General features: G+C 35.0%; 1 protein-coding gene across 2 annotated transcripts in view; it reads right to left on the bottom strand.

Annotated features, from left to right (window-relative positions):
• Positions 1 to 302: 302 nt before the first annotated feature.
• Positions 303 to 25,567, bottom strand: part of LOC122795581 — a 245,578-nt gene continuing 220,313 nt past the window's right edge. For both annotated transcript variants that reach the window (XM_044063829.1, XM_044063831.1), the window contains one exon: positions 303 to 1,114. In XM_044063829.1, the coding sequence (XP_043919764.1) occupies positions 1,053 to 1,114 (62 nt within the window). In that variant the 3' untranslated portion in view covers positions 303 to 1,052. The remainder of the gene's footprint in view (positions 1,115 to 25,567) is intronic.

The following is a 25,567-nucleotide window of genomic DNA, read 5'->3' as shown; positions in this document are numbered from 1 at the left end:
TGAGCACAAAATATGCTAAACAGACAATGTGAATGTCTTTAATAAATTTATTAGCAACATCTCAAATCCTATGGCACTCACCTGCATTGAAATCCACTTGTTATATCAGGAGTGAGCGCAATGGGTCTTTATGAAGAAGATGAGTCATATATACATGAAATCAGTGTACAGTAGATGTAGATATGACAATGAAGTACCTCAACATTTTTAGAACATTACTTGGTATAGCAAATGTGATGGGTATATTGAAGATCAGTTTGCATTACTGATAATGATATGTAGTTTACAAATGACTCAGGAAATCAGTTAAAATAATTTAATGCAACAAAAATATAACATTTTCATATATACTTCAATACAGTAAAACTAGAATGAGATCATGTCAATGGCACATGCATCTAGGACATTAATGGCCTGTTGAGTTAAAGTAGTCTTTCTGTCATGAAAACCTTCACTTTTAGGAGACTTTGTGTATGCATTTGACAGCTCATATTTGTGGAAGCTCACTCTAAGACTAAATAACTGTTGATACTGTATGTATGTTACTGTGCTGTGATGTTAATCTGTGTTTTACTGCTTTAGAGTGCAATAGCACATCTGTGTACAGTCATGTTTGCAACTTACTGAGTGTTGGTGTTCCTGATTCACTATATGCTGTTGGGTACATTACACCCTAATTTGCATTATTTTCCCAAGAACTTCAGATGACCATTTAGTGTTGCTGCCTCATGGTATTTGTTTCTCAAGTTCATTTCTCAGATGGACTTGCCAGTCTTTGTGGAATAATTTGCATTTCTGCTCTGGATCTACATGGAGTTTTACAGATGTGCTTTGATGAGTGAAATACTGATGAACTAAATTCCTCCTTCCAGTCTGTGCGTGTGTGTGTTGGACTCCTGCCATGGACTAGCATTCCATCAGACACCTGTTCTATGCTTTACACTCCCAGCTTGATGGGAAAGGCTCCAGGTTAGCCATGAAAAACAAAAATATAGGTAATATAAATGAAAGATTCGTTGGTGTAATTCTCCTCAGACTGGTTTATTGGTATACTAGCTCACTTTTGTATATTCCTTGTTTTGTGACTCATTTTGTTGAGAATCACTTTTTCTCCCTGTAAACAAAGTACAAAAAGACCATAAGCTACAACAGTGACTGACAAAAACAATGATTAACAAGAACGTAGATTTAACATAGCACATCTATATCAAAGAACTTACACATTCTGTCAAATTTGACTTGATTTTTCTTTTGTGTAAAAGTAAAACTATTACATTCCTCTTTTCTGGGGAAATCACCACAATGACACATTTTGAGCCATTTGAATAATATACTAAGAAGAGATTTTACACACTGCCACATTTTAATTAGACCATTTTCTTGGGAGAACTCAGATTTTTAATTTAATATGCTGTTTACAATTGTCATACAACAAGCAAACACAAAACACAAACAATTGCAACTGTAGTGAAAAAGAAAAACTCAAAGATACAGAAAAAGACACGACAGTGAAATTATGCACATTGGAGGGGAAACAGCAGTGGGTTATATAGGCAGCCTCCACCCCTACATGAAAATGTATAATCAGAACTAGCAATTTTCTCTGTTCCTTTTATTATTCACTGGAGCTGTTCCTAACATGGATGTTTTGTATTTCTTGATATCCTATGGAGCGTGGAGTGAATAGTAAGACTGAATGTTTCTCTAAGGAGGGGAACTAAAGAGTTAAATACTGTTTTAACATATAGAGGAGTCAATGTCATATGTGAGGCAACTATAGTAACCAACACTTACAGAATGGCTTGTCTTCGTATATGAAAATAAAAACAATTAAGAAAAGCTAGAGTCCATATGAATCCACAGGAGAAAATAAGAAAAGACAAGTTATTGCCTTCTTCATTATTACATTTCTTAATACTCTTAATTCATTTGCAACTCTGTATAGAAAACAAGTTAAAACAAACATTAGCGCCTTGGCTAACTTTATATAAAAATGATTAGAAAACAGAAAGATAAACATGGTCAAAGTGGAAAAAAATCCTACTGAGTGAAATGCTCAGATGTACAGAAATTAAGATATCAATGCAACATGTTATATATAACATAAGATAGACTATCACAGAAATCAACAGAGAGAACACAACAATATTGCAGATTATTTCTGACTCTGTCAATAAACTACTAGAATCTGGTAAGAAAACACAACCAAATCCACTTTCAAATGAATCTCAGTATACAATAGTCTGTTCACTAAATATCCACTATCTATACCCTTAGTCACACAAACAAAAACAGCAAAAAAATGGACTGAAATCTCATAAACTGTGGCAACTTTAATTTATAAGTAGTGCCCACTGATGCCATTAGAAAAATGTTGCACAGATTAATGCCTACTTTATTGCACCTGACAATGTCCACCCTGGGTATCTTCAGATATCTGCAACATTTTTCCCTACCTTAAATTGATCCTAATAATTAAGACCCTTCACAGATATGCATATCAACAAATCTTATCTCAGCTAATGAACAAGAATTTAATTTCACCATGCCAATATGATTTCAAACCAGGCCATAATAGAGGCACCACAACCCTCAACTTTCTGAACATAATTTATTTAAAAACAGAAACAAAGGCCAGTTAGTATTATCAGTATTTTTAGATTTATCAAAGCCCTTTCATACTGTATCCCATAGCCAACTTATCAAAAGATTTTTTTTATCTTGGCTTGACTATTGACACACAATTATTGGATTTAATAGTTATCTCTCAGAATAATGACAGTCTGTAAAAATGGTGGCTTACCTATATATCTTCTCAAGAATCAATATCATCATTACTCTTTGCTATATTTATCAGCAATATGGCAGACATATTAAAATCTTATTATGCAATAACACTGAGATTGAACAAAGTCTCCGACAAAAACTATTGAGAGTCATAACTGAACAGCATTTAAAATTCAGCAAACATTAATGCAATGTAATCTGTAAAACTAATCAAAACGTCAGTATGCTCTATAAGGATAAACAATACTTAACCAAAACTACCTTCCTGACAACTACAGATACATTTTAATACCAGGTCTATTATGTGTCTTACTCATTCTAACCAATGTTCTTAAAACTTACTTAAAAAAAACCTTGAACAGTGTTAGAACAAAACTCGCGAAGAATGCCCACCGTGATATAGCTCTGTAGAATACACAATGGCATGAACTGCACAATACCATTAAATTATCTTATTTTCAGATAATAACAAACTACAAGAAAAACCTAGACAAGCTAGAGTTTCACTGTGTGATACCTTAAACCTCCTGTAATAGAGCCCCATGGGATATATGCAAATGACCCCTTAAGGAAATCAAGTGTTTCAGCAATATGGCTTATGAATGTCCATGACTTTTAACTTTTTCTTTTTAAATCTTTGTGGATACATTCAAGCTAATAAAGCCAAACCCCTCATACATGTTTCAGCCTTCTTATAACCTCATCAGCAGAACATATGTGGAATGTTTAGCTATACTTTAGAAACACAGGGTCTATAACCCAGCAGAAGCCCATATCCATTAAGGTGTCTGTAAAATATCCTAACCTCCAAAGCAAAGAGTTAAAAGGTTATGCTCTGATGAAGAGGTCATATGAAATTCATAAGCTATATAGCTGAAATACTTGATATCCTTATGGAGTAATTTGCATATATCCCATGGGCCTCTATTTCAGCAGGTTTATGGTATCACACAGTGAAAATTCTAGCTTAGCTAGGTTTTTCTTGTAGTTTTTACTAATTGGGTTGTCAGTCTGACCTTTTTACTCTTTGCTTTGGATATTTTCAGATAATACACAAAATCCTGTACAAACATGACTTGTGTCCAAGAATTCAGTCTCTCATCCAGACCCTTCAAGATTCATCAGCTCTAAACAACTACAATTATTTCCTGTTGAAAACTCAAAAATCATTATGGTGACTCCTTTTATTCTGTTAAAATCTCTAGGCTATGTATCACCATTCCTTATTAAATTAAAACGGAACAAAGTCTTTCTAAATTGAACAAATTAATTATGGTGTACCTAAAACAGCATGGGAAATGTTTATGCACTATTACTTTAACATGAAAGTAAATACCTATACTTTACTTGACAATACGTTATAATTTTAGCTGCAGCTGTATTAGATTTTCCTTCTTTCATTCTTCCTAACTCTATTTTTCCTTGATAAACCATTTACATATTTATCTAATTTATGCATGAATCATGCACTATGTCAGGTGGTGCAGTGGTGCAGTCACAGTGACACAGCAGGTGGTGCTGTTACTTCCCAGCAAGAGGTTCTCCAGTTTATTTCTTAGCTAGGGTGCATTCTGTTCAGAGTCTGCATATGTTTATGTATTTTTCATCCAGGTACTCTATTTCCTTCCACATTCCAAAGATAAGCAGTTGGTGGATCAGGCACTCTAAATTGTCCGTAGGTGTGACCGCATGTGCACGCGCGCGCGCGTGTGTGTGTGTGTGTGTGTGTGTGTGTGTGTGTGTGTGTGTGTGTGTGTGTGTGTGTGTGTGTGGTTACCTTAATTTGACTGACAGTTCCTTTGACTGACAAACATTTCACCTGGACCAAATGACTGAAACTTCATTTGACTGGCACTTCATTTGACTGACAATTCATTTGACAGACACTTCATTTGACTGACAATTAGTACTGGCAGTGTGTAGAGCACTGTAAGGCAAGTAAAAGGAATATGTACTTTTCCCCACTGTAGTGCGACCCTGGAGTTAGGATATATAGTTGGGGGGGTGTGGGGGGCATAGGCCCCACTTAGTTTGATTTTATATTCTCTGCTTTTGGTTTTATATTGTTTACTAAAACCAAACTGGGTGGAGGACTGTGCTATGTGCCCCCCAACTATATATACTAACTCCAGGGTCACACTACAGTGGGAAAAGGACATATTCCTTTTACTTGCCTTACAGTGCCCTACATACTGCCACTACTAATTGTCAGTCAAATGAAGTGTCAGCAAATTAAATGTCAGTCAAATGAAGTGTCAAGGAAATGAAGTTTCACTCATTTGGTCCGGGTCAAATGTTTGTCAGTCAAATGAAGGTAAAGTGTGTGTGTGTGTGTGTGTGTGTGTGTGTGTGTGTGTGTGTGTGTGTGTGTGTGTGTGTGTGTGTGGTATAGAAGGAAGGCTCTGGCAAGGCTAGCCCCCTGGTGGTGTAAATATTGATTCTAGGTGATGATCATTGATGACACGACACCTGATCCTATATAGAAAATGGAAAAAAGTGGATTAATGCCAAACCAATGCCATGCACCTTGGCACTCTGTCTGTTTAAACCCCGCATTATTGATTTATGTATCCTGTTTTCCATTCTGATTTGTCTTTATGTGGAGCTTTTCTCTGTGGGCTAGATGAGAGTTAGATGAGACTGCCATAGTTAACAAATACAACAAATAAGTAAGATAAAATAAGTAAGTGGGGTTGTGGCCAGGATGAACACTGAGTAGCAGCATTTCCTTTCAGCTCTACCTCTTCAGAATTTCTATGACAGGATTTTTTGGAATATAATTATCCAAATTGCAGGTTTTTTACATATTTGGAATCATCTAAGCCTCTACTTGGATAATATATAAAACGTTTTCAATTTTTATATTTATTCCTGTCAAAAATACTTAAGACAATCTTCTGATGCCAGATTACAATATGAGCTCCACAAAATCTTCTCATCAGGAAACTACAATAAAGAAAGAACTTCAATCCTTATTAACAAATATTCAAGAACTATCAACAAAAATTGACAGAATGGACTTGAAGTTAGATCACTTCAAAGAAAAATGTACACAACAAATGGAAACCTTACATGAAGATCTCAAACAACCAAAAAAGCAGATTACAGGAATAGAAACATCGCTAAATGAATGGACAGTAGAATTCAAGAAGACAAACACAATAAAGAATTTCTCTTAAAACAAAATACCTTTCTTCAAACAAAAATAGATGATCTAGAAAATAGATCATGTAGAAACAATATAAGGATCTTTGGGTTACCAGATAATATTGAAGAAAATAATATGGAGAAATTCTTAACCTCATGACTTCCTGAAATTTTAGAACTCCCTGAAGCTCTTTCCTATGGAATTAGAAGACCCCATAAATCTTTGGTTTCTTCCAAAAATAGCAAAAGCAACTCTACAAAATCTGTCATAGTGAGATTCCTATCTTCACATGACAAGGAAATGGTTTTAAAAACTGCCTGGGCTAAAACACCAATTAAAATTAAAGACAGCATTATTCACTTTGACAATGATTATTCTTCATCTGTACTTGCCAAAAGAAAGCTGTTCTTACCATTGCTTAAAGAACTTAAGAAAGCCCAAATAAAATCTCATTTACTATTTCCAGCTAGACTGAAAATATTTCTCCAAATTGGTCCAAAATATTTGATTAACCAGATTCTGCCATTACTTTCATTAAATCTAATAAGATCCTTGACAAAACTGATGAAATGGAATGGGCAAGTACTAGTCTTAAAAGAATTGCTGACAATGGATCCCGGAAAACTTTTGAACATAAGAAGTTTAGAAAATAAACATAAAAAACAAATTTCCCTTTATTAAATTTCATCTTATGACCCAGAAATTTGTGGAAATTAAAATGGTGCAACAGGTGAGTGTTGCTGCTCTTTATTTTTATACCCAGATTATGTTTTTTTTTCTTTTTTGGGGTAATCGATGTTAATTAATTATCTATTAGAATATAGTTGCAAGATGTGCATTAACTTATAGTTTGTTTGCTAGTTTTGACATCCCCATAGTATTACTGTAGTGAATGTAGTGTGTTTTGATGAGTGTGGCTCGATGGTCTCTGTTATAGATAAGACTGTTTTGTTCCCTTGCGATTTTGCTACTCCTTTTAGTACTGTTGATGAAACACTTGTATGGCTGATGGTAATCATGAGCATCATAAATAGAAGGGTATGAGCTGTTATTACTGTTTCCTTGGGCTACTGGTTGCTGTCATTAAAAACTTGATCCTCTTTTACAGGACTGGCCTTATTATATGTATATTTGTTTAAACGCTCCCCATGGAATAGTGTTAACTATGCTGCGGGGCACCCTTGCTGACTAGTTGGAGTGTGACATCAAGATCTGATGTTATGTGCTGCAGCTGTGGTATTGTGGTGTTTTGACAGGGGTTGATGCCCAGATGGTCTTGAGTGTGTGGTCAGATGAATGGGACCCTTTCTTTTGGATGGTTAAGTTTGTTTTAACGTTGGTGATGTTAAGTTGTGGTTGATTAGAGATGATTTGCTTGTTGTTATTGTCTGGCTTTTGGTCTGGAGGGCTGGTTGGCCTCTGGGCCTGAGAACTTGTTTTTTCTATACTTTACGCTGAGAGGCATTGCTTTCCTGGGCATGCTGCAAGATATTTAAGTGTCTTTAAATAATCTAAAATTGCTTACAGTTTCCCACTGGAATCTTATGAATTATTCTTTAAGCAGCAGGTTCATGGCTTGGTCTCCTATGGCTGATGAACATGCAGTATGGAAGTAAGTGTCATTACCATGATGATAAAAATGTCACAACCCTTGAACTCCAGCTTCTTCACTGTCCGGATTACTGGAGTACAACTGAGAAGAAAGAAATCTGCCATTTAGCACCAACTAACTGTAAGAGACAATAAGGGTACTTATTAGTGCTGATTTGCATTTGTCTTAGGAGTTTGCAGTTGGTTTGAATTATATATTTGGTAGTCTGGAATGATATATTTGATATTTCCTTGAGAGACTGAGTAGGTCGGGTGGAATCCTTGACATGACAGAGAGCAGAGAATGGTGCATTTGGTGTTTCCCGAGTACAGTTGGGAGGGTGCTGCACTGTATCCTTTGACATGAGACGTATCATGGAAATGTCGTGCATGTGCAAATGCTTTACAAAATGCTCTAAGCTGTTTGCTCCCATTAAGGCCTGAATTACTTGCCCACCTATTACATAACTATGGGTATATGTCTGAGTAAGAATTACACGAGTCATCCAGAAGTCCTATAAAAGGCTTAATGGTTCAAAGTAGTAGACATAAATCTACCAATGGTTGGTAAAGTGCTACGATATGTAGAATTTATGACTAATGCATACTACTGAGCTATTAAAAAGGCAATCAGAGGATTTCTAGCACTAGAAAAAAAAAGAAAATTATTTTTGAAGCACATTATTATCCTAACACAGCTTATATAGCTTTACTGGTTGCTATAGAAATAATTCTGACCAGAAAGCAAAATGGTGCTATAATGCATTTAGCATGGGTAGTACACTAAGAGGCCTAAGGGAAAGGGTTCACATGTCATTTGTATCCTAACACACTTGCAAAAACAGCCCCATATCTGCATCATTGGGATGCAATAAACACATGTTTAGGAAGGAGTATGAGTATATCATAATGCTAAATCTCTACATGGCAAGAAAGTAGACCATCTGGTTCTCCACCACTATTGTTCTACCTGGAAGAGCAAAATATGTGACATACATGTTACAAACATTAAAGTCTGAAAAACAGAAGGAGCCACCAGATAAACACGACAGTGAAATAATAGTCTTAGTTGGCATCATATCCTCTGAGTAGGTACAATCAGGTGAGGAATTTCAGGTAGAGATGCTAAGCATTATCTACACTTGGAGACATGGAATAATATAATGCAGAATTCTAAATACATTGTTTTGTCATATCTTCCATGTCAGCATTTTAAGAAAGCACTTTATAATATTGTGCTGTTCTTTTATTAACTAGAGCATGGTAGTGCTCAGTTCAGCCACATCGAAAGACATGAGGTAGGTAAAGTACAACAGTAGAATATTTCACAGAATGGAGTTTAGGCGATATTACTCATGTTAAGAAAAAATGTTTTCATAGATTAGTACTAAGCTAACTGCACTTGCGAGCCATTTTAAGCCTAGCCAGTTATCTCTTGTGAGACTCAAACCATGCACCTTGTGTTTGTAAGGCAACCACCTTAACCATTAGGCCACCCTCCCAACTGTGATATAAGTTACATAAATCATACTATACTATGTGGTAGGATATGCCCATTTTAGATGGGAGAGCAGCAGATTACTCGCAGATTCATAGGCAAGTACTAGCTGTATCCATTTTAAGCCTGGCCACTCTCTCAAAATAACATATCCCATTTGGTTACAGACTGGCCATACCCATCCCATGGTCGATAGTTACATATTACTCCTAATGAGAATAACTGAGATCATACTATAGATACTTTGAGGGGACCCATGCATGAGAAAAAAGCATTTAGGAGTTGCCTCTGTACATTAGTAGTACAGGTGTCAGTACTGGGGAAATTTTCTATTACCATCCCAAGGAAAAATAATAAAAGAAAAATAAAAAAAGCCTTTCTTGAACTTTTAGAATGTTAAAGGGATAAGTTATATTTCTCATTTTTGTCTAATTATATTTCAGTATGCTGGGGCTAATTTGTTAATTGCTTTCACAGGGGAGATTATTAGGAAGGGGAAAAAGCTCTGTAGTGGAAAGAATTCAGCCAAGACAACAGATCTTTGGCAGCAATGGCTTATTTAACTTGTTTAGTTAGTAGGCAAGATATTTTATAATTAGAAAGAGTTTGTTCTAACAGCAGGCTGATACATTTTTTTTGCTATAATTTCATCTTATATACATGTATACCATTAGAAAATGGGAACTATACATTAATTCTACATACGTGCATACATACCACTAGAGAATGGGAATTTATTATCTTATTTTACACATGCACACACTTCACTAGAAAACGGGAATGTATATACTTTACTTTAACTTTATTTAATATAATTGCTTACTATTAGAAAACTGGACTCTGTATCCCCATCTTGCATACATACATACATATATATAATAAGTTCTACGGTTTCATATATTATAGTTTAAGAGGCTATAATTTGATTATTTGTTCTCAAAATTGACAATTTTTAGTTAAGAATATATAAAGTATCATAACACAAATATTGGTTCATTAAGGTTTTCATATACAATTAAATAAATTACTTACTACATTTAGATCTTAAAATTCAGAAATTCATCTCAATATTGTTGATAAGCTGTTTATTTTATTTTTATTTTACATTTGTTAACTGGGAAAGTCCAACTGGACAAAGGTCCATTTTCAGCGGAGGCACATATAGAAAAGCTCCACATGAAATTGTATATAAGTAAACATAAGAAATATAAGCAAATAATAAGAAATATAAGTAAACAATAAGAAATATAATATAATAATATGTGCACACATGAGGAAATACCATGAGTACATTTTTAACAAGTTCTAGTGTCTATAGTACAATATATATGATAATGCTTAAAAATAAACAGATACATAATGATCAAGTTTTTTTTTTTTTTTTTTTTTTTTTTTTTGAGTGGTGTTTGTCCTATACAGTATCTGGCAGTGAGTCAGTGATGTAGAACATATCAGTGGATAAACAGGTACATCAGAGGAAACAGCATGATCCTTGATGGAGTCTTTGCAACAGTGCAGTGGGGTGGATTAGCTGGGGGTGTGGCATGAACAAAGCCAGCTGTTTCCAAAGTGGATTTGCAGGAGTTTTTTTAAAAATGGTTAGTAGAGGTGGTGGAAGTAATTTGACTTGGGAGTGAATCCCAGGTTCTGGCAGTGGTGCATGCAGAGAGAGATTTCCCTGCATCATTTTTGTTTGATGACATTTAAGAGGTTTTGATTAGTAGAGCTTAAGGTTCTAGTGGGGATGTAGGGCTGAATTAGCTGCTGAAGAGCTGGGTTTTTGTCAGGAAGGTAGTAGATTTTGTGTGCTATTGTGAGTTGATTGAGTAGGAGTAGGTGAGGCAACTCCATCCAGTTAAGTTGCTTAAGGGATAGACAGTGGTGGGATCTATAGGAGGCACCAGTTGCAAACTTGGCTATCTTGTTGTAACAAGCTTCAGTTTTGTTTAGTTCCATGCGGTGGAGATTAGTCATGATGGGGAGGCATAAAGGAGGATGGATAAGAGGTGAGTTCTAGTGACAGTGGCTTTGATTTGATTAGTGATTAAGTGTTTATTCCTATAAAGGAGACCAAGCTTTTTATTTACATTTTGATTGTGCTATGTGTATGTCAAATTTTAGATTATTGTCTATTTCAACGCCTAGCAGTTTTGTGTGTGTTGTTGGGGTGATATGAGTATTGTCAGTGGAATGAATGGTAAACTCATTATTTGGGGAAGGAACTCTACCAGGGCTAAAGAGCATTAGTTTGTTTTTTTTGGGGTTAAGAATAAGTTTAATGTTAGATAACCAAGCTTTGGCTAAAGAAAAGTTATTCTGAGTGAGGGTTAGTAGTTTATTTAGAGTGTGGGCGGCACATATAATAGTGGTGTCATCTGCTCATTGCACTATTGAGGCAGAGGGGGAGGATGGAGCCATTTGGTTTGTAAATAGAGAGAACAGCAAAGGACCAAGGATGGAACCCTGGGGGACTCCTATGATTACTGGCAATAGGGGGAACAATTGGTCTTGCCAAAGGACTGCTTGCTGATGGCCTGATAAGTAGCAGTTGAACCACAATATAGTGGAGGAGCTCATGTTAAGGGTATTTAGAGTTTTGAGGAATCTATGGTGGTTAACCATGTCAAAGGCTTTAGATAGATCTAAGATCTTATGTTTATACGTTTAATATGTAATAGATACATTTGATTCTTTATAATAGAGTTGCTTAAATGATTTTACTCAAATGGTTTTTACTCTCTATAACCATTTTCTTATTATACTTGAAATGTCTTAATACTTTTAAAACTAATTGCTTTAAAAGAAGTTGATATCACTGCATAATAGCTTAAGAATTAATGTACAAGCCATATTTTCTAATATATAATAACATATATTTAGGTAGGAGTGAATGGTTTTGCTACTAGATAGGTGGTCAATTTGAGTGACAGATGTCACTCAAATTAGGAGTTTGTAACAACTTTTTGTTAATAGTATTTCAGATGTTCACTAAATTTTATCTAGCTGGAATTAATTTAAATGTATTCTTTTTGAGAGTTTTATCATATAGTTCATGTATAATTATTAAAAATATTCCTTAAGATCATATAGTATTAGATCATAAAGGAAAGAAAAGAAGAAAGAACAGTCAACATGTATTGTTAAAGAACCATAATATTTCATGACCTCTTTAAACTGTATCTCAATCAATATTAATGGTTTAAATAATCCAAACAAGAGAAGATCTTTAACTAAATATCTCAAGTTACATTATTCTCAGTTAACATTCCTGCAAGAAACTCATTTATTAACTGATGACATCTCCAGGTTAGACACCAAATCTTATGAAATACTGGTTAGCTCTGAGCACTCTCAAAAAAAAGAGAGGAGTGGCTATATTATGGAAAAATACATTACCTTTACCTAAAATAATTGATATATTCAAGGATAATAAAAGAATGTTATCTTCAGTTATTATAGAGATTAATAACAAAATGTTTACTTTAGTTAACATAATTAACATATACCAGATTCCTGGCATTGGATTAAATACAGCAAAACAGCATATAGACCATATCGTACAATTTTTTAAAGGCAACATAATTCTAGCTGGTGACTTCAACTTTATTTTCTATACCAAAGATTCTAGTACTAATGGCAAGAGAAAAAAATCAGCAACAGCTAGACTACTAAAATAATTCTCTGATACTTTTTTGTTGAAATATATTAATAATTATGCAGACTCCGATGCATTGCTTTATACATTCTATTCACATAGACACAGTTCATACTCAAGAATAGATAAAGTCCTACCTTCTAATAACCTAACAGATTTTTTAACTAAAACAAAAGTGATTTCATGTCCCCTTTCAGATCATAATTCCATAACTTTTGATCTATTTGTTTATTCAGACTGTAATGTCCAGATAAAGAGGATCTCAGCTTACATTGCAAAACTAAAAGATTTCAACAACTTTATATCTATGGAAGTACAAAATTTTATTAAGCTGAATAATACAATTGATACATCTGAAATATACATTTGGAATGCCCTAAAAGCTTTCTTATATGGTAGAACTATTGATTGGTATAAAAAGAAAAGGAACTCATGGGACAAAGATCTTCAAGATATACAATCTAAATTAGACAGTTTGAAACTTGAAGTTTCAGGAGACACAGATAAAAAAGATAGAATAAAAGAAATGAACTCTTTGAACAATAAATATTTAGAAATATTGAATTATAAAACCATGATTAGTTTAGTGAAATTTAAATGTATACATTTTTCTACAAATCCTAGGTCTTTGAATATTCTAGCTAATAAAACAAAAAAACTAAATAAACTTAATCACATTAATGAAATTTATCCCCCCCCCAAAAAAAAAGAGGAAGGTTTCTGGACTACATGACATATTAAATGAATTTAGAGAATTCTTTCTTAAAATAAATCAACCAACTAAAACAATAAATCTCAGAGCAGATATTCAATCATTTATTAATAAAAAATAGTAAAAAAGGCTAACTGAAGAACAAGTAAATGTAATTGAAAGACTGATATCCTTTAAAGACATTCAGGATCAAATAACTAAGCGTAAACAAAATAAAGCACCTGGTAATGATGGTATTATCCCTGAAATATATAAAATCTTACCTATCAAAGCTCTAACATTGTTACATACCATCTTCAATATAGCTCAAAATATAAATATAGTGCCCCCTTCTTGGAAGTATACTTTTATTTCTCCTATTTTAAAACCTGACAAAGACCCTACTAAATGTTCTTCATATAGACCCATCTCTTTATTAAATACAGATTACAAAATATTTATGTCCATATATGCAGATAGGCTTAATTATTTTCTACCTAACCTAGCTGATGACGACCAAACAGGTTTTATAATAAACAGAACCTCGTATGATAACAAAAGAATAATTACTTCAATTGAATCAGTGAAAATCTTAAATAATAACTTAACCCTAGTTAGCTTAGATATAAATTGTGTTTTTGATTCAATTAATTAGGAATATTTATTCACTTTATTAGGGGAAATAAATGTCTCTAATAAATTTATTAATCTAATCACTCAACTATATTATGGTAGTCAAGCTTATATTAAAATTGGCCAAAATGTTCTCCAATATATACCTATTATAAAAGGAACCAAACAAGGCTGTCCCCTATCACCTCTTCTGTTCACATTAATTATGGAACCCTGGACAAATTTAATTAGAGACAATAAAAATATTCAAGGTTACAATTTAAGTCTTAATGAAACATCAAAAATTCAGATGTTTGCAGATGACATATTGATTACTCTTGGCAGTAATACTCCTTCATTACAAGAACTCTTTGAAGATATGGACTCATTTCAAAAAATTCAGGTCTTACATTCAATAACAATAAAACACAAATTATTTTAGTTAGTCTAAAAAATTATAGTATACATGATGAATATAAACAGTTTATATCTCAGTCTCATCAAATAACATATTTAGGTATAATCATTACTACTAATACCAAAGACATCTTACAAATAAATTTCAATAAAAGTATAACAACTATAGAAAATCTAATAAATAAATGGAATAAGATTCCATTTTCAATGGATGAAAAACTTTCAATCATAAAGATGATATTGCTTCCTAAAATCTTATATATAATTCAATCTATATCTATACCCGCCACTCAATAATCAAAAAGTTTAATATAATGATTAAGAAATTCCTATGGCATCCTATTAAACCAAGGATTGCATTATCTTATCATATGTATAGTTGGGAAATGCATTTTAGAAATTTACTCAGTTTCATCGGTGATTAAAACAATCTGGCATCTCATAGATGTGGAATATTCTACAAAATGGAAAGAGACTCTAATTATCCTATCTCATAACTCAAAAAATAATGACAGTTCTTATATGTTAAATTTAGTAAAAAACTAATTTATTTGGAGATTAAAAGTGTATTTCTACAACTACTCCTCTATGACATTTAAATCTAATTATATCACTTTAATCTTGAAATCTTTTAAAAAAATATATTTTTAGGTTTAAAATATATGAGAATTGGCTATTTCTCATTTACTCCATTGCTTATACAAAAGGGAATATATTTTCTACATATTATTCTAAAATGTCGCTCTTTAAACAAAAGCATTTAATATCTTCACACCAAATGATGAGTAATAATGAATTGAAACCAATTAATACACTTATGTGTGAACACGGTTTTGACACATCCTTATGGTTAGATCTACAAGAAGCCAGAAAATATATATTAGATAAACTTGATCTAATTTATTCAACTACTAAGAAAGCAGTGCCTAAACTTATACACTATTTAATATTATCAACTCAGCATAATCTTCCTGTTAAAATTGTTTGTCATCTATTTATAGGGCAATTAAATGACTTAGAGACACACTCAGATAAGTATTGGAATTTTTTCTCTATCACCAATAATTGTAATCCTACAGAGAAGGGTAAATCAAATATTCTTTAGTCAGCTAGTATGACTACTTCTTCACTTAAATGGAGAATATTTACCTGGAGATTCTTGAACAAATCATACCTCACTCCATATAGCATAAGCAAGATAACTAAGAAAATACTTTCTGTTGGAGATGCAATACTGTAATGAATACAGATCGGTCACATATATTTTATGATTGCCTACTTTTAAAGAAATTTTGGGAAGATGTAAATACATTTTTACAAGCAAACTTTACAGATAACTTTTTACTCACTAAATCACTTGTATTATTCAACACACCAGTTCCAGACTGTGTGAAGAAGAGTAAAAACCTTTGCTTTGGTCTATTTTAGCCTTTGTCAGGAAAACAATTACAAACAAATTGGAAATAATTATATATACCTTCATAACAAGAATTTAAAGATCTTCTCTTTGAGGTATCTAAGTTAGAAATGTTGACTATTAAATTCAGATCTATTAGGAATACAACTTTATATAATCAGTGGAAAAGTATACATGAATTATTAGAAAAATAACCAGATTAATGATAATTTTTTAATATCTGTTAATTTAATTATATCTCTTGAATGCTATATAGTGAATATCGTTGTACATAGTTTCTGTTATCTTTGTTTTTATATTCACTTTTTCTTGTTTTTACTTATTGTTTCTTAAAACAGTTTAATTTTATCAAAATATTTGTTAATTTCAGTAATGATTTCAATAAACCTGCTTAGAAAATAAGCAAGTAACTATCTGCTCACAATTCAGTAATGGATAACTTAGCATATTTTTTTGCACTTTTTGGCTCATTCTTCTTTGAGCTGACTGTCAGTTAACATGTAGTTTTCCTTATTTTCTGAAACTCACTGTCTAGTGAAGCTCCCCACACTATTGGCCTCCAGCCACACAAAATACCTGGCAAGGCAGATGAGGTATAGGAAAGCAGGACTGGAGGTGTGAAAAGGAGTAGACTCACCTGCAGAGTCATACATGCAGCTGTACAAATGGGATTTCTTTTCTTTTTTTAACCTAAGCTCTTCCTAGCAAGCTGAAGTGACAACATGCAGGGGGAGGGGGGTGTTTACATGGTCATTTGTGGGGGTGGGTTTGGCATGTGGCTCAAGGTCTTTTACACACACCCACACACACAGGCACAAGGTATAGTGTTTGGTTCTGACCTCAAGTTGTTAAATAAGTTTAAAATGGCCCTTCATGGCAATTAGCGTACTGATCACCTATGAAACTATAAACATGGTACCATTTCCCTAATGATGTGTGCATCTCACTCTGCGTCTTGCTAATTTCTATTAAAAGCTCTAGTACTCACTAGAATATAGCAACTGGCATGCCAATTATATATCCATCTCCTCCCCTCTGACAGCAGCAAGTAGGCATAACCCTCAACATTCCTCCCCAACTCTCATCTGCTTTTCCAGCCAATTAGACAAGTAGTCAAGTCTGGATCATCTAGATAATAATTAGGAATTTATTCCTCTACAATATTGGTTTAAACTTCTTGCCTGCATACCAGATGTGGCTTGATACTTTTAATCCAGCCTCTGAAGCTTTGCACAAATCCAGAATGTTTATTTAAAAAAATCCAGTTTGCAATCCGAACCACCTAGAAAAACATTTATATCTGCAGCTCTGATTGCCTGAAGCAGCCTCCCCCCCCCCCCTCTCTCTCTCTCTCTCTCTCAGTCTCTGTCACATAATCTGGCTTAATTGTAGACCCAAAGACTGAGAAAAAAAGGGAGGGAAAAAGAGAGAGAGAGAGAGAGAGAGAGAGACCTTCTGGAGCTCAACACAAACCAATACAACCAATACCAGACATAGATTCCAATTGTTTCTGCTTAGTCTGTTTGATCTCCAGCTAGTTGTAGTAGCAGCCAGACTAGTGAAAAAAAAGGGCCAGCAATCAGACTATATTTTAACTTTGTACAGTGCAGATCCCTATTTCCAGTTTGCCTCAAATGCTACACTGCATTTTATATGTTGTGTCATTAAAAGAGAGGTCTGTTGAGCCTAACAGCATAATAATTGTGTGTGTGTGTGTGTGTGTGTGTGTGTGTGTGTGTGTGTGTGTGTGTGTGTGTGTGTGTCCACATAACCGTACATATGTGTTTGTATAGGGTGTGAATGTGATTGTTATATGTGTTTGTGCATTTTTCCATAGTTTTCTTTTATTATGTTCTCCCAAAAACAACAGCTAAGATCAACATAAGACAGCAATCAGTTTAATAGCAGCACCAAAGCTTTCAGGTATCAAGTACCCTTCCTTAAGCACCGAGGAAGGGTACTTGATACCTGAAAGCTTTGCTGCTGCTATTAAACTGGTTGCTGTCTTAAGTTCATGTTAGCTGTTTTGTTTTTGGATTTATTGCTTGTTTTACAGCTACATCTTCACTCTGGATGGTCTTTTGGTTTTGTCTTATTATATCCCACCCCCCCACCCCATTAGTCTGGCACTTGGCTTAGTAGACCCCTGGGATTCCACCTGTGTCCCTGCTGGACAGTGACATAGGTACTGACTTGTTGGAACATGGGCTAAATTCTTGGCTAGTCTTGTAAGGGCCTCAAAGTGAATAGCCTAGTAACTTCCTATGATCCTATGATTCTATGACTCATCCTTATTTGGTCCTAAAGGCATTTGCGCTTGAGGTTACTGACGTAGGCCATGAAGTCCAACTATCGGAAGTAAAAGGGTAATATTTATAAGAAAAAAGACATTTGGAGTATAATATCAAACATTTATTTATTTATTTATTTATTTGTTTATTTATTTATTTATTTGTTTATATTTGTTGACCGGGAGTGTCCGACTGGACGTTGGTCCATTTTCAGCGGAGGCCTGGGGAGAAAAACTCCACAGTTAAAATAAACAGACAGTAATTACATTGGATTACATAGTGATTAACAATTTATATAGCAATTACTTACAACATATTTACAGATGAAGAACATAGTACATCAGTAGACAACTAGAATCTTTACCTGTGAAGTACATAACAGACATTAACAAATTTTACAATAAGAAGTTCCTGCTGTATAATAAGTACTAGGCTTATGAGCATCTGAGCTTGCTATAATCAAGGTAGTTAGTGGAGTGGAAAGAAAGGTAGTGGTTGGATGGGGTGGGTGATATTAGAGTGGGAGTTGCAAGGGCATAGCCATCATGTTTTTAGGTGCGCTTTTAGTAAAGTTTTGAAGTGGGTGCATGATGGTATGGAGGTAATTGTGGGTGGGAGGGAGTTCCATAATTTGGCTATGGTGCAAGAGAATAGTGCTTCACCAGCAGAGTTATTGGCTTTAGTGATCTGCAAGTGATTTTTGTTGCTAGATCTTAGTGGTCTGATGATGCAATAGGGTTGGTGTAGATTCTGGAGGGATGGGACATTTAGTGGACGGTTTACTAGTTTGTGGGCGAGTGAGAGATGATACCATTGAAGGAGGTGAGGGAGTTCAAGCCAGCCTAGTTCAGCAAGTGAGAGACAGTAGTGACTATGGTAGGATGCCCATGTGGCGAATTTGCCGACAACATTGGAAAACATTCACATTTTACCCAGCTAAAAGACAAGCACAACAAATGGACAGGAAATACTGCATTGTACAAGGCAGAGGAGAGACAAAGAGAGAGAAACAGAGAGAGAGAGAGAGAGAGAGAGAGAGAGAGAGAGGGGCAATGGTCCAAGGAATCATGCATTTTACAGAAAGTTTTACATGATACTGGTTACCATACAGAAGGCATCATGAAGAAGACATGCAAGTGGTACAGAGAGGTGTATACTGTGAGTGCTGCTATGGCCAGATACATAAGAATATGATGGGGACGAGGGTAGTGGGATGTAGAGTGGCTGTTGCTGTTTTCAGGAGCAATACATTGTGGAAGGGAAAACTGTGAGTTGATGTACAAAGACAGCTTCTGTAACCCGATGCTTAAAATGGGGGAGGGTGCTAATTGAGTCTGACTTTTGTAGGAAACACAACATGAAGAGTGGAGGCTGGAAGGTCTGTAGCCAACACTGCTGCTTCCAGAGACATGTTACAATGAGAAGTAAAGTGAGGAGGGAGGGCAGGAGATATATGCTAATTTGCTCAAAATTCAACATCTAATATGCTTTTTTAATCTTAACTTTTCAATAATGCAAGTGTTACAAATTGAGGTGTCACCACCACAACCACCCCCGCTCCCTTTACCAATCACTGCCAAAGACAATTACTACTTTTTTATGTTAATAACTTACAAAAGAAGGGTCTATTTTATATGAACTAATGTTAACAATATCGAACGCTCTAAAGAACGAAAATGCTGGACCTCAAACTCATTATTGTGGGGGGCTGTGTTCTGAGATCGGACTACAGTGAGAAAAGGGTAAATATTCCAACCTTCACTGTACTGCGATCCCACAAGAAGCACTTTGAGGTCCGGCATTTTCACTCCTTAGAGCATTTGATATTGTTAACATTCATTTATATGATATAGACCAACAAAATAATTAAATATAAAATGGACTAACTTTTCAAGGATTTAAAATAATAGTCTGGAATAAAACATATCCAAAGGTTATCAGTGCTGTAAAAATGAAATAAGTTAACAAATGCATACAGACATACATACATAAACAAGAATACTATTTTCTATATTCCAGTGAAATGTAACTACCAGATTGGGTACGTCCTAGTGTCCATATATGTGAAAGTGGGTATTATGAGATTAGGGATGAACCAGTGCCCTTATGTAGTTGTATGGGTAGATGTGCCCTTATGTAGTTGTATGGGTAGATAGCATGTAGTTGACAAGTGGCAAACAATCATGCCAGTGTCACTAATAGGGTGAAAGTGAAACCATCACAAAACAAAGAGAAAGTTGTTTTTCTGAGGTTTATGATCAAGGCAGGGATACTCAAGAAGTCAAATATCATCAAATAAAATTTTATTCAGCATCAAATATTGAAATAATACATATTTTACATCAGTGGCCCAGGTTTTAGAACTAATTAAGCTGCCAAGCTAAATGCCTGATTACAATGTCACAGTTGCTGCACTTGGGATGACACATATGTCTACTACGTTAAGCTAAATCATTTTACTGCACAACTGTTGAATTATGTAGCATCACATAAAACAATGCAGTTGTCAAAGAGTAACTTCTTAGGAAATTGTACCAAATCTAATATGCACAAGTTAAAAAAAGATTTGAAAACAGCTAGTTTGAAACAGGAGGTATACTTAGACTGTTGTTTCCTTTCAAACACTTACTTAATAGTCTGTAGACAGACTTGAAGAAATAATGCAGCTAGACGAGACCAGTCACTTAAGTCCAAATCTCAATATCACGATGACCACTGAAAAGACCAGTTTGCTCCTCACTAAAAAAAAACTGCAACTGTATGCACTGCAGTATGCTCCTTGAAGAATTAAGTAATGTTACATACCATTGTATGCACTGTAAAATGAAAAAAAGGCTTCCACCACAATGAAAAGTTCACTGAGAAATTCTGTTAAAATGTAGGCTTTAATAAAACGAAGAAATAAAAAGCACAAATTGTGCTGTTCAAGTTGCAGGTCAAACAGGATAAGCGCTTTCCTATCCTAGGATCTGAAGAAGGTTTTTTAACTGAAGCCTACATTTTAACAGAATTTCTCAGTGAACTTTTCATTGTGGCGGAAGCCTTTTTTTCATTTTACTATTTTTACATATTAAGGCTTCCTCTGGAGGTGGTTTTTGGTTTGGTGGTATGCATCTTGAAGAATTAAGTCATGTTGCATACCATTGTATACACTGTGGTTTGCGACAATACTTCATTCTTCATTCTTCAAGATTACTGAATGCCTAATTGAACTTTCACTTCACACTTTCACATAACTAGAGGTAAAAGACACCTGTACAGTCTCGGTAGACAATAAGGAAGTGGATATATATTTTCCATGTAAGTTAATGCTTTCTACTAAAGGAACATAAAGGGGTGAGAAAAGTTTTAATTTTTCTGATACAGATGAAACACTGGAGCATAAATGAGGGGTCACTTTCACCTGAGCTCATTAATAAATCTTCATAACCATGTATAGTTTAGCATATGTGCTTTATACTGCTTGAAGTTATGAGCTAAGCTGGTAGACCCACTGTGCACAAATGTCAGTGCACCTTTCTTTGTATATATTGCAGTCATCTCTTGAGCTAACATTCTTGGAATTTAAAAATGGAAAAGAAAAAGAGGTGAGGTCCATGATTACCACAAATAATATGCCCATCACCAATAAATCTTAGGCTGAATAATGAAATGTGAACACCTATTGTAGCCCAGTTCAAGTTTGGGAAAACTCCAGGACAGATTGTTTATAGCATAAGGTCTGGTATCAGAGATTAAGCAGATGCATATAACCATGATTCAGAAACACAGCAAAATACAAAGCACATTTTGCTGAACATAAACAAAGGATCACTACACTCTGGAACCACATGCATATAACACACATTAGAGAGCAAAAACATAAATTGTAAATCCAGTTTTATTAAATATGTATGTCTAAAGGCTAGATTCATGCACTGAGAACCAAAGGAGTGGAGCAATTTCCCTCTTTAAGACATACCGGGGGGCAATGAAGGGCAATACATCCAGTTACATATACAGAAGAAAATCACTAATTGACCAAAAACTTTGGTTTTGATCCAGTTAGTGTATAAATTGTGCTACACCTTTTAATGCCATCCCCATAGATAGATTACTAAGGTGCAGTCCATAAACATACACATTGTCTGTTATCTGGAAAACAGAAAGCATGGAAGAGGCATGATTTAGTCCCACTATTCAAACAGGTAACTCAACCATGAGATGGGGCAATGAGTTTTCTAAAGGGGATAACCTCAGAGTGTTGAGCCTAACAGTCTTATTTTTTTGAGTTAAAGTAAGTTATTTGAGCTGATATTTATAAGGGGTCATTTGGTAAGTTTACTTACAGAAAGTTCAGAGCTGCTGTAAGAAGCCACCAGACAAATCACAGTTTGTAGACAACAACATTTCAGGTCTGCATGTGGGCCAAAATGGCAAGGAAAAAAATTTTGGTCCAGTGATATATAGAATTAATTAACAAAGAACAGGAAAGCAATGCAATCAGTAAAACAGTTTTATACAAAACATTAGGACCATATTCAAGAGCTTTGTATAGCACAGCCAGGCTACCACTAAGGCTGTTTGTAACTGCTCAGGACTGCTTACTTTCAACAAAGCAGTCTCAGCCAAAGAACAAAATAGCTTACTTACAGAAAGTTTAGATCTGCATTTGTTGGAACTGTCTTGCTGTTGTCTGACTGACTTGACATCACCTTGTCTAGCTAGTTTATTAAAGATGTTTCATGGTAGAATATACTCTCAATCCATCTTTTTTGTGTTTTTACACTAAGAGGACTAGGATATTCCATCTGGTGGCAGTAGGTTGTGTTCTGGTCTGTCTGAGTCAGTAAACATGTAAAAAAGTTGTAAGTGGTCATTTTATAGTGCAGTCGGCTTAAAAGTCAGTTTTTTGTATTATAAGTTCCTGGATAAATATGGTCCATCTGTGTGTGGTTAGTAGTGTCCTGTATAGACTTGAGACACCTAGAAACCAAAATTTCTCTATAAAACTGCCAATGAAATTGAACCAGTAAGTCTGTGACTGTAGGGCAGCAGCTCTGTGCAGTGGGCAGCATAGGGCAGCTAGTCACTGTGTTGAGGAGCAGTGCCCCTTGAATTTAATATTGCATAGCCTAGTCTACTCTCTAGTCCCAAAAACACTCTTAGTCAGCCAACTATTACCCCCTTCATACACTGCACCCTTGTAGCTCACCCAGTAAAGGACCTAACATCATAAATATGCACTTTCCCAATGTCTCTGGAGCCAGTTTGGTAGATATGAGTATCTTGAGACAATGTAACAATTACCTAATGTTTACTGACAACCATTTAATCCTCAAAGAACAAATGGTATGGAAGAGATGTATATAAACAAAAAAAAACACTTAGAATAAAAATTTGGTTACCAGAAACACATGCTACACCCTGCAACTATAGTATGCTCCCCACATATAGAGCTGCTTATGCTAAAGCACTTAAATACAATCTTTCCAAACTCCAAACACCTCTCCGACATTCCACCTCTACAAATTATCCTCAGCAAACTCAAACTCAGCAGCAGCAACACCTAACACTGCAAATGCAGACCAACCCTGTTGAGCCTCAGCTATCAAGTCACAAGGCAAGCCAATATACTACCCAGATCTCCAGTCATAGGGGACTCCAATGTATGATATACTGATGTCCCAAAATAATGGGCATTTGCCTATCAAGGGCCACGGTCTGCCAAGTTATGCACACACTCAGGTCATTGCAACACAGGTACCAGTGTGATTCAGTCATAGTCAATAGAAATATGAATGACCTGAGACATACCACCACATATTATGTGAAGAGAGACAATGTGGAGTCCTTGGACCATGTGACAAAGGTTGGTATGTACCTATCCTGAGCAGCATTCTATTTTACCAAGGATCAATGATGCCACAATGCAAACAGAAGATGATTGACTTTAATAACTGGCTTAGTTTCTGGTATTAGTCTAGGGAGATACAACATTGTCAGAGTGGGAGGACATGGTTAACAAACCACATTGTTCTGATAATGATTGTCTGCACCTGTCCCATCTAGGCTTTCAAATATTGGCTAAAACATTGTCTTCTTCCATAAAGACTTTTTAGGCAATGCTAAATTGACAAAACTTCCAAACTTCCAACATAGCAAAATCTACCCAAGGAAATCTAAAAATGTTACTGCTGAATGTCAAGAGTCTAAATAAGAACTTCCACTCCCTCCAAGTTCTCCTCACCCTGGAGAATGTAAACAACTGTAAAGTTACTGAAACATGGTTTAAAGCTGCAGAGTATACTTCAGGAGTGCAAGGCTTCAGTGCCTTCCACACATTTAGACCAGCAACTGCAGAGGTAGGTATTTAAGGTGGAGTTGTCTCAGCCTACATCAAAAAAGCATACCTTTAGGTTAGTTAAACAGGATGATGTGTTGGAGTTCCTCCATGTCCAAATTACCATGGACAACATTCCATACCATATACTAGCAAGCTACAGGTCATAATTTATGTCCCATGAAACATATAACTCATTGCTAGACCTGTTGGAGACTCAATCAAATTAAGGTTGCCACCTTTTCAAATGCCCAAAGTGGGACATTTTTGGTACAAATGTCAGATTTTGCAGGCCGAAACATACCCATGGCCAGTACAAAGGACAAAACTTCACTTTTTGCCTACATAAAAGCTTATTCTTGTAGCATTTTAGTTGCTTATTCTATTTTGTATAACATTTAGGTGTTTCAGATACAGAATAACTGTTTTATGCACCTATTACATGAAATATAGGAAATAATTTTGTCCTAAAATCTCAGGACATTTGCCATTTTTACAATTTTTTTGCAGGACACAACTCACCAAGAGGGACTGTCCCTTGCAAAGTGGGACAGGTGGTAACCCTAAATCAAATACCAGACTCATGGGTGACTTTAATTATTCATTCTATAAACTGGGAATCTGACATGATTCCAAATTAGCAGGCAGAGAGTTTCCTAGACTTTGTAAACAAATTAAAACAAAAAGTGAGAAGGTCACACTAAAAAAACAATCAGTAAAAACTAAATGAAAACTCTAACTTTCAATGATTGACCTCCCAAACCTCCTGTGACTGAGGCACATGGGATATATGCAAATGACCCCTATGAACATCAGGTGTTTCAGCTATATGGCAATTCCAATTGCCGTTGAGTTTTACGTTTGAAGTCATTTTAATGGACAATTTCAGGCTAATACAGCCAAACCCCACTAGCTATAGATATGCATATTTCAGCCTTGTTATATCCTCATCTGCATAGCACAAGCAGAGTGCTTGACTAAGCATCAGAAACGCAGGCTTGTTATACCCAGCTGATGTCCATTATCATTAGGATGACTGCAAAATATCCCAACTAACAAATTAAAACAAAGAGTGAGAAGGTCACACTGAAAAACCAATCAGTAAAAACTAAATGAAAACTCTAGCCAAGCTAGAACTT

The sequence above is a fragment of the Protopterus annectens genome, chromosome 2.part2, assembly GCF_019279795.1.
Source record: "Protopterus annectens isolate FY-2018-M chromosome 2.part2, PAN1.0, whole genome shotgun sequence".
Classification (NCBI taxonomy): Eukaryota; Metazoa; Chordata; order Ceratodontiformes; family Protopteridae; genus Protopterus; species Protopterus annectens.
Note: the sequence above shows the minus strand (reverse complement) of the source record. Positions and strands in the feature narration are given on the sequence as shown.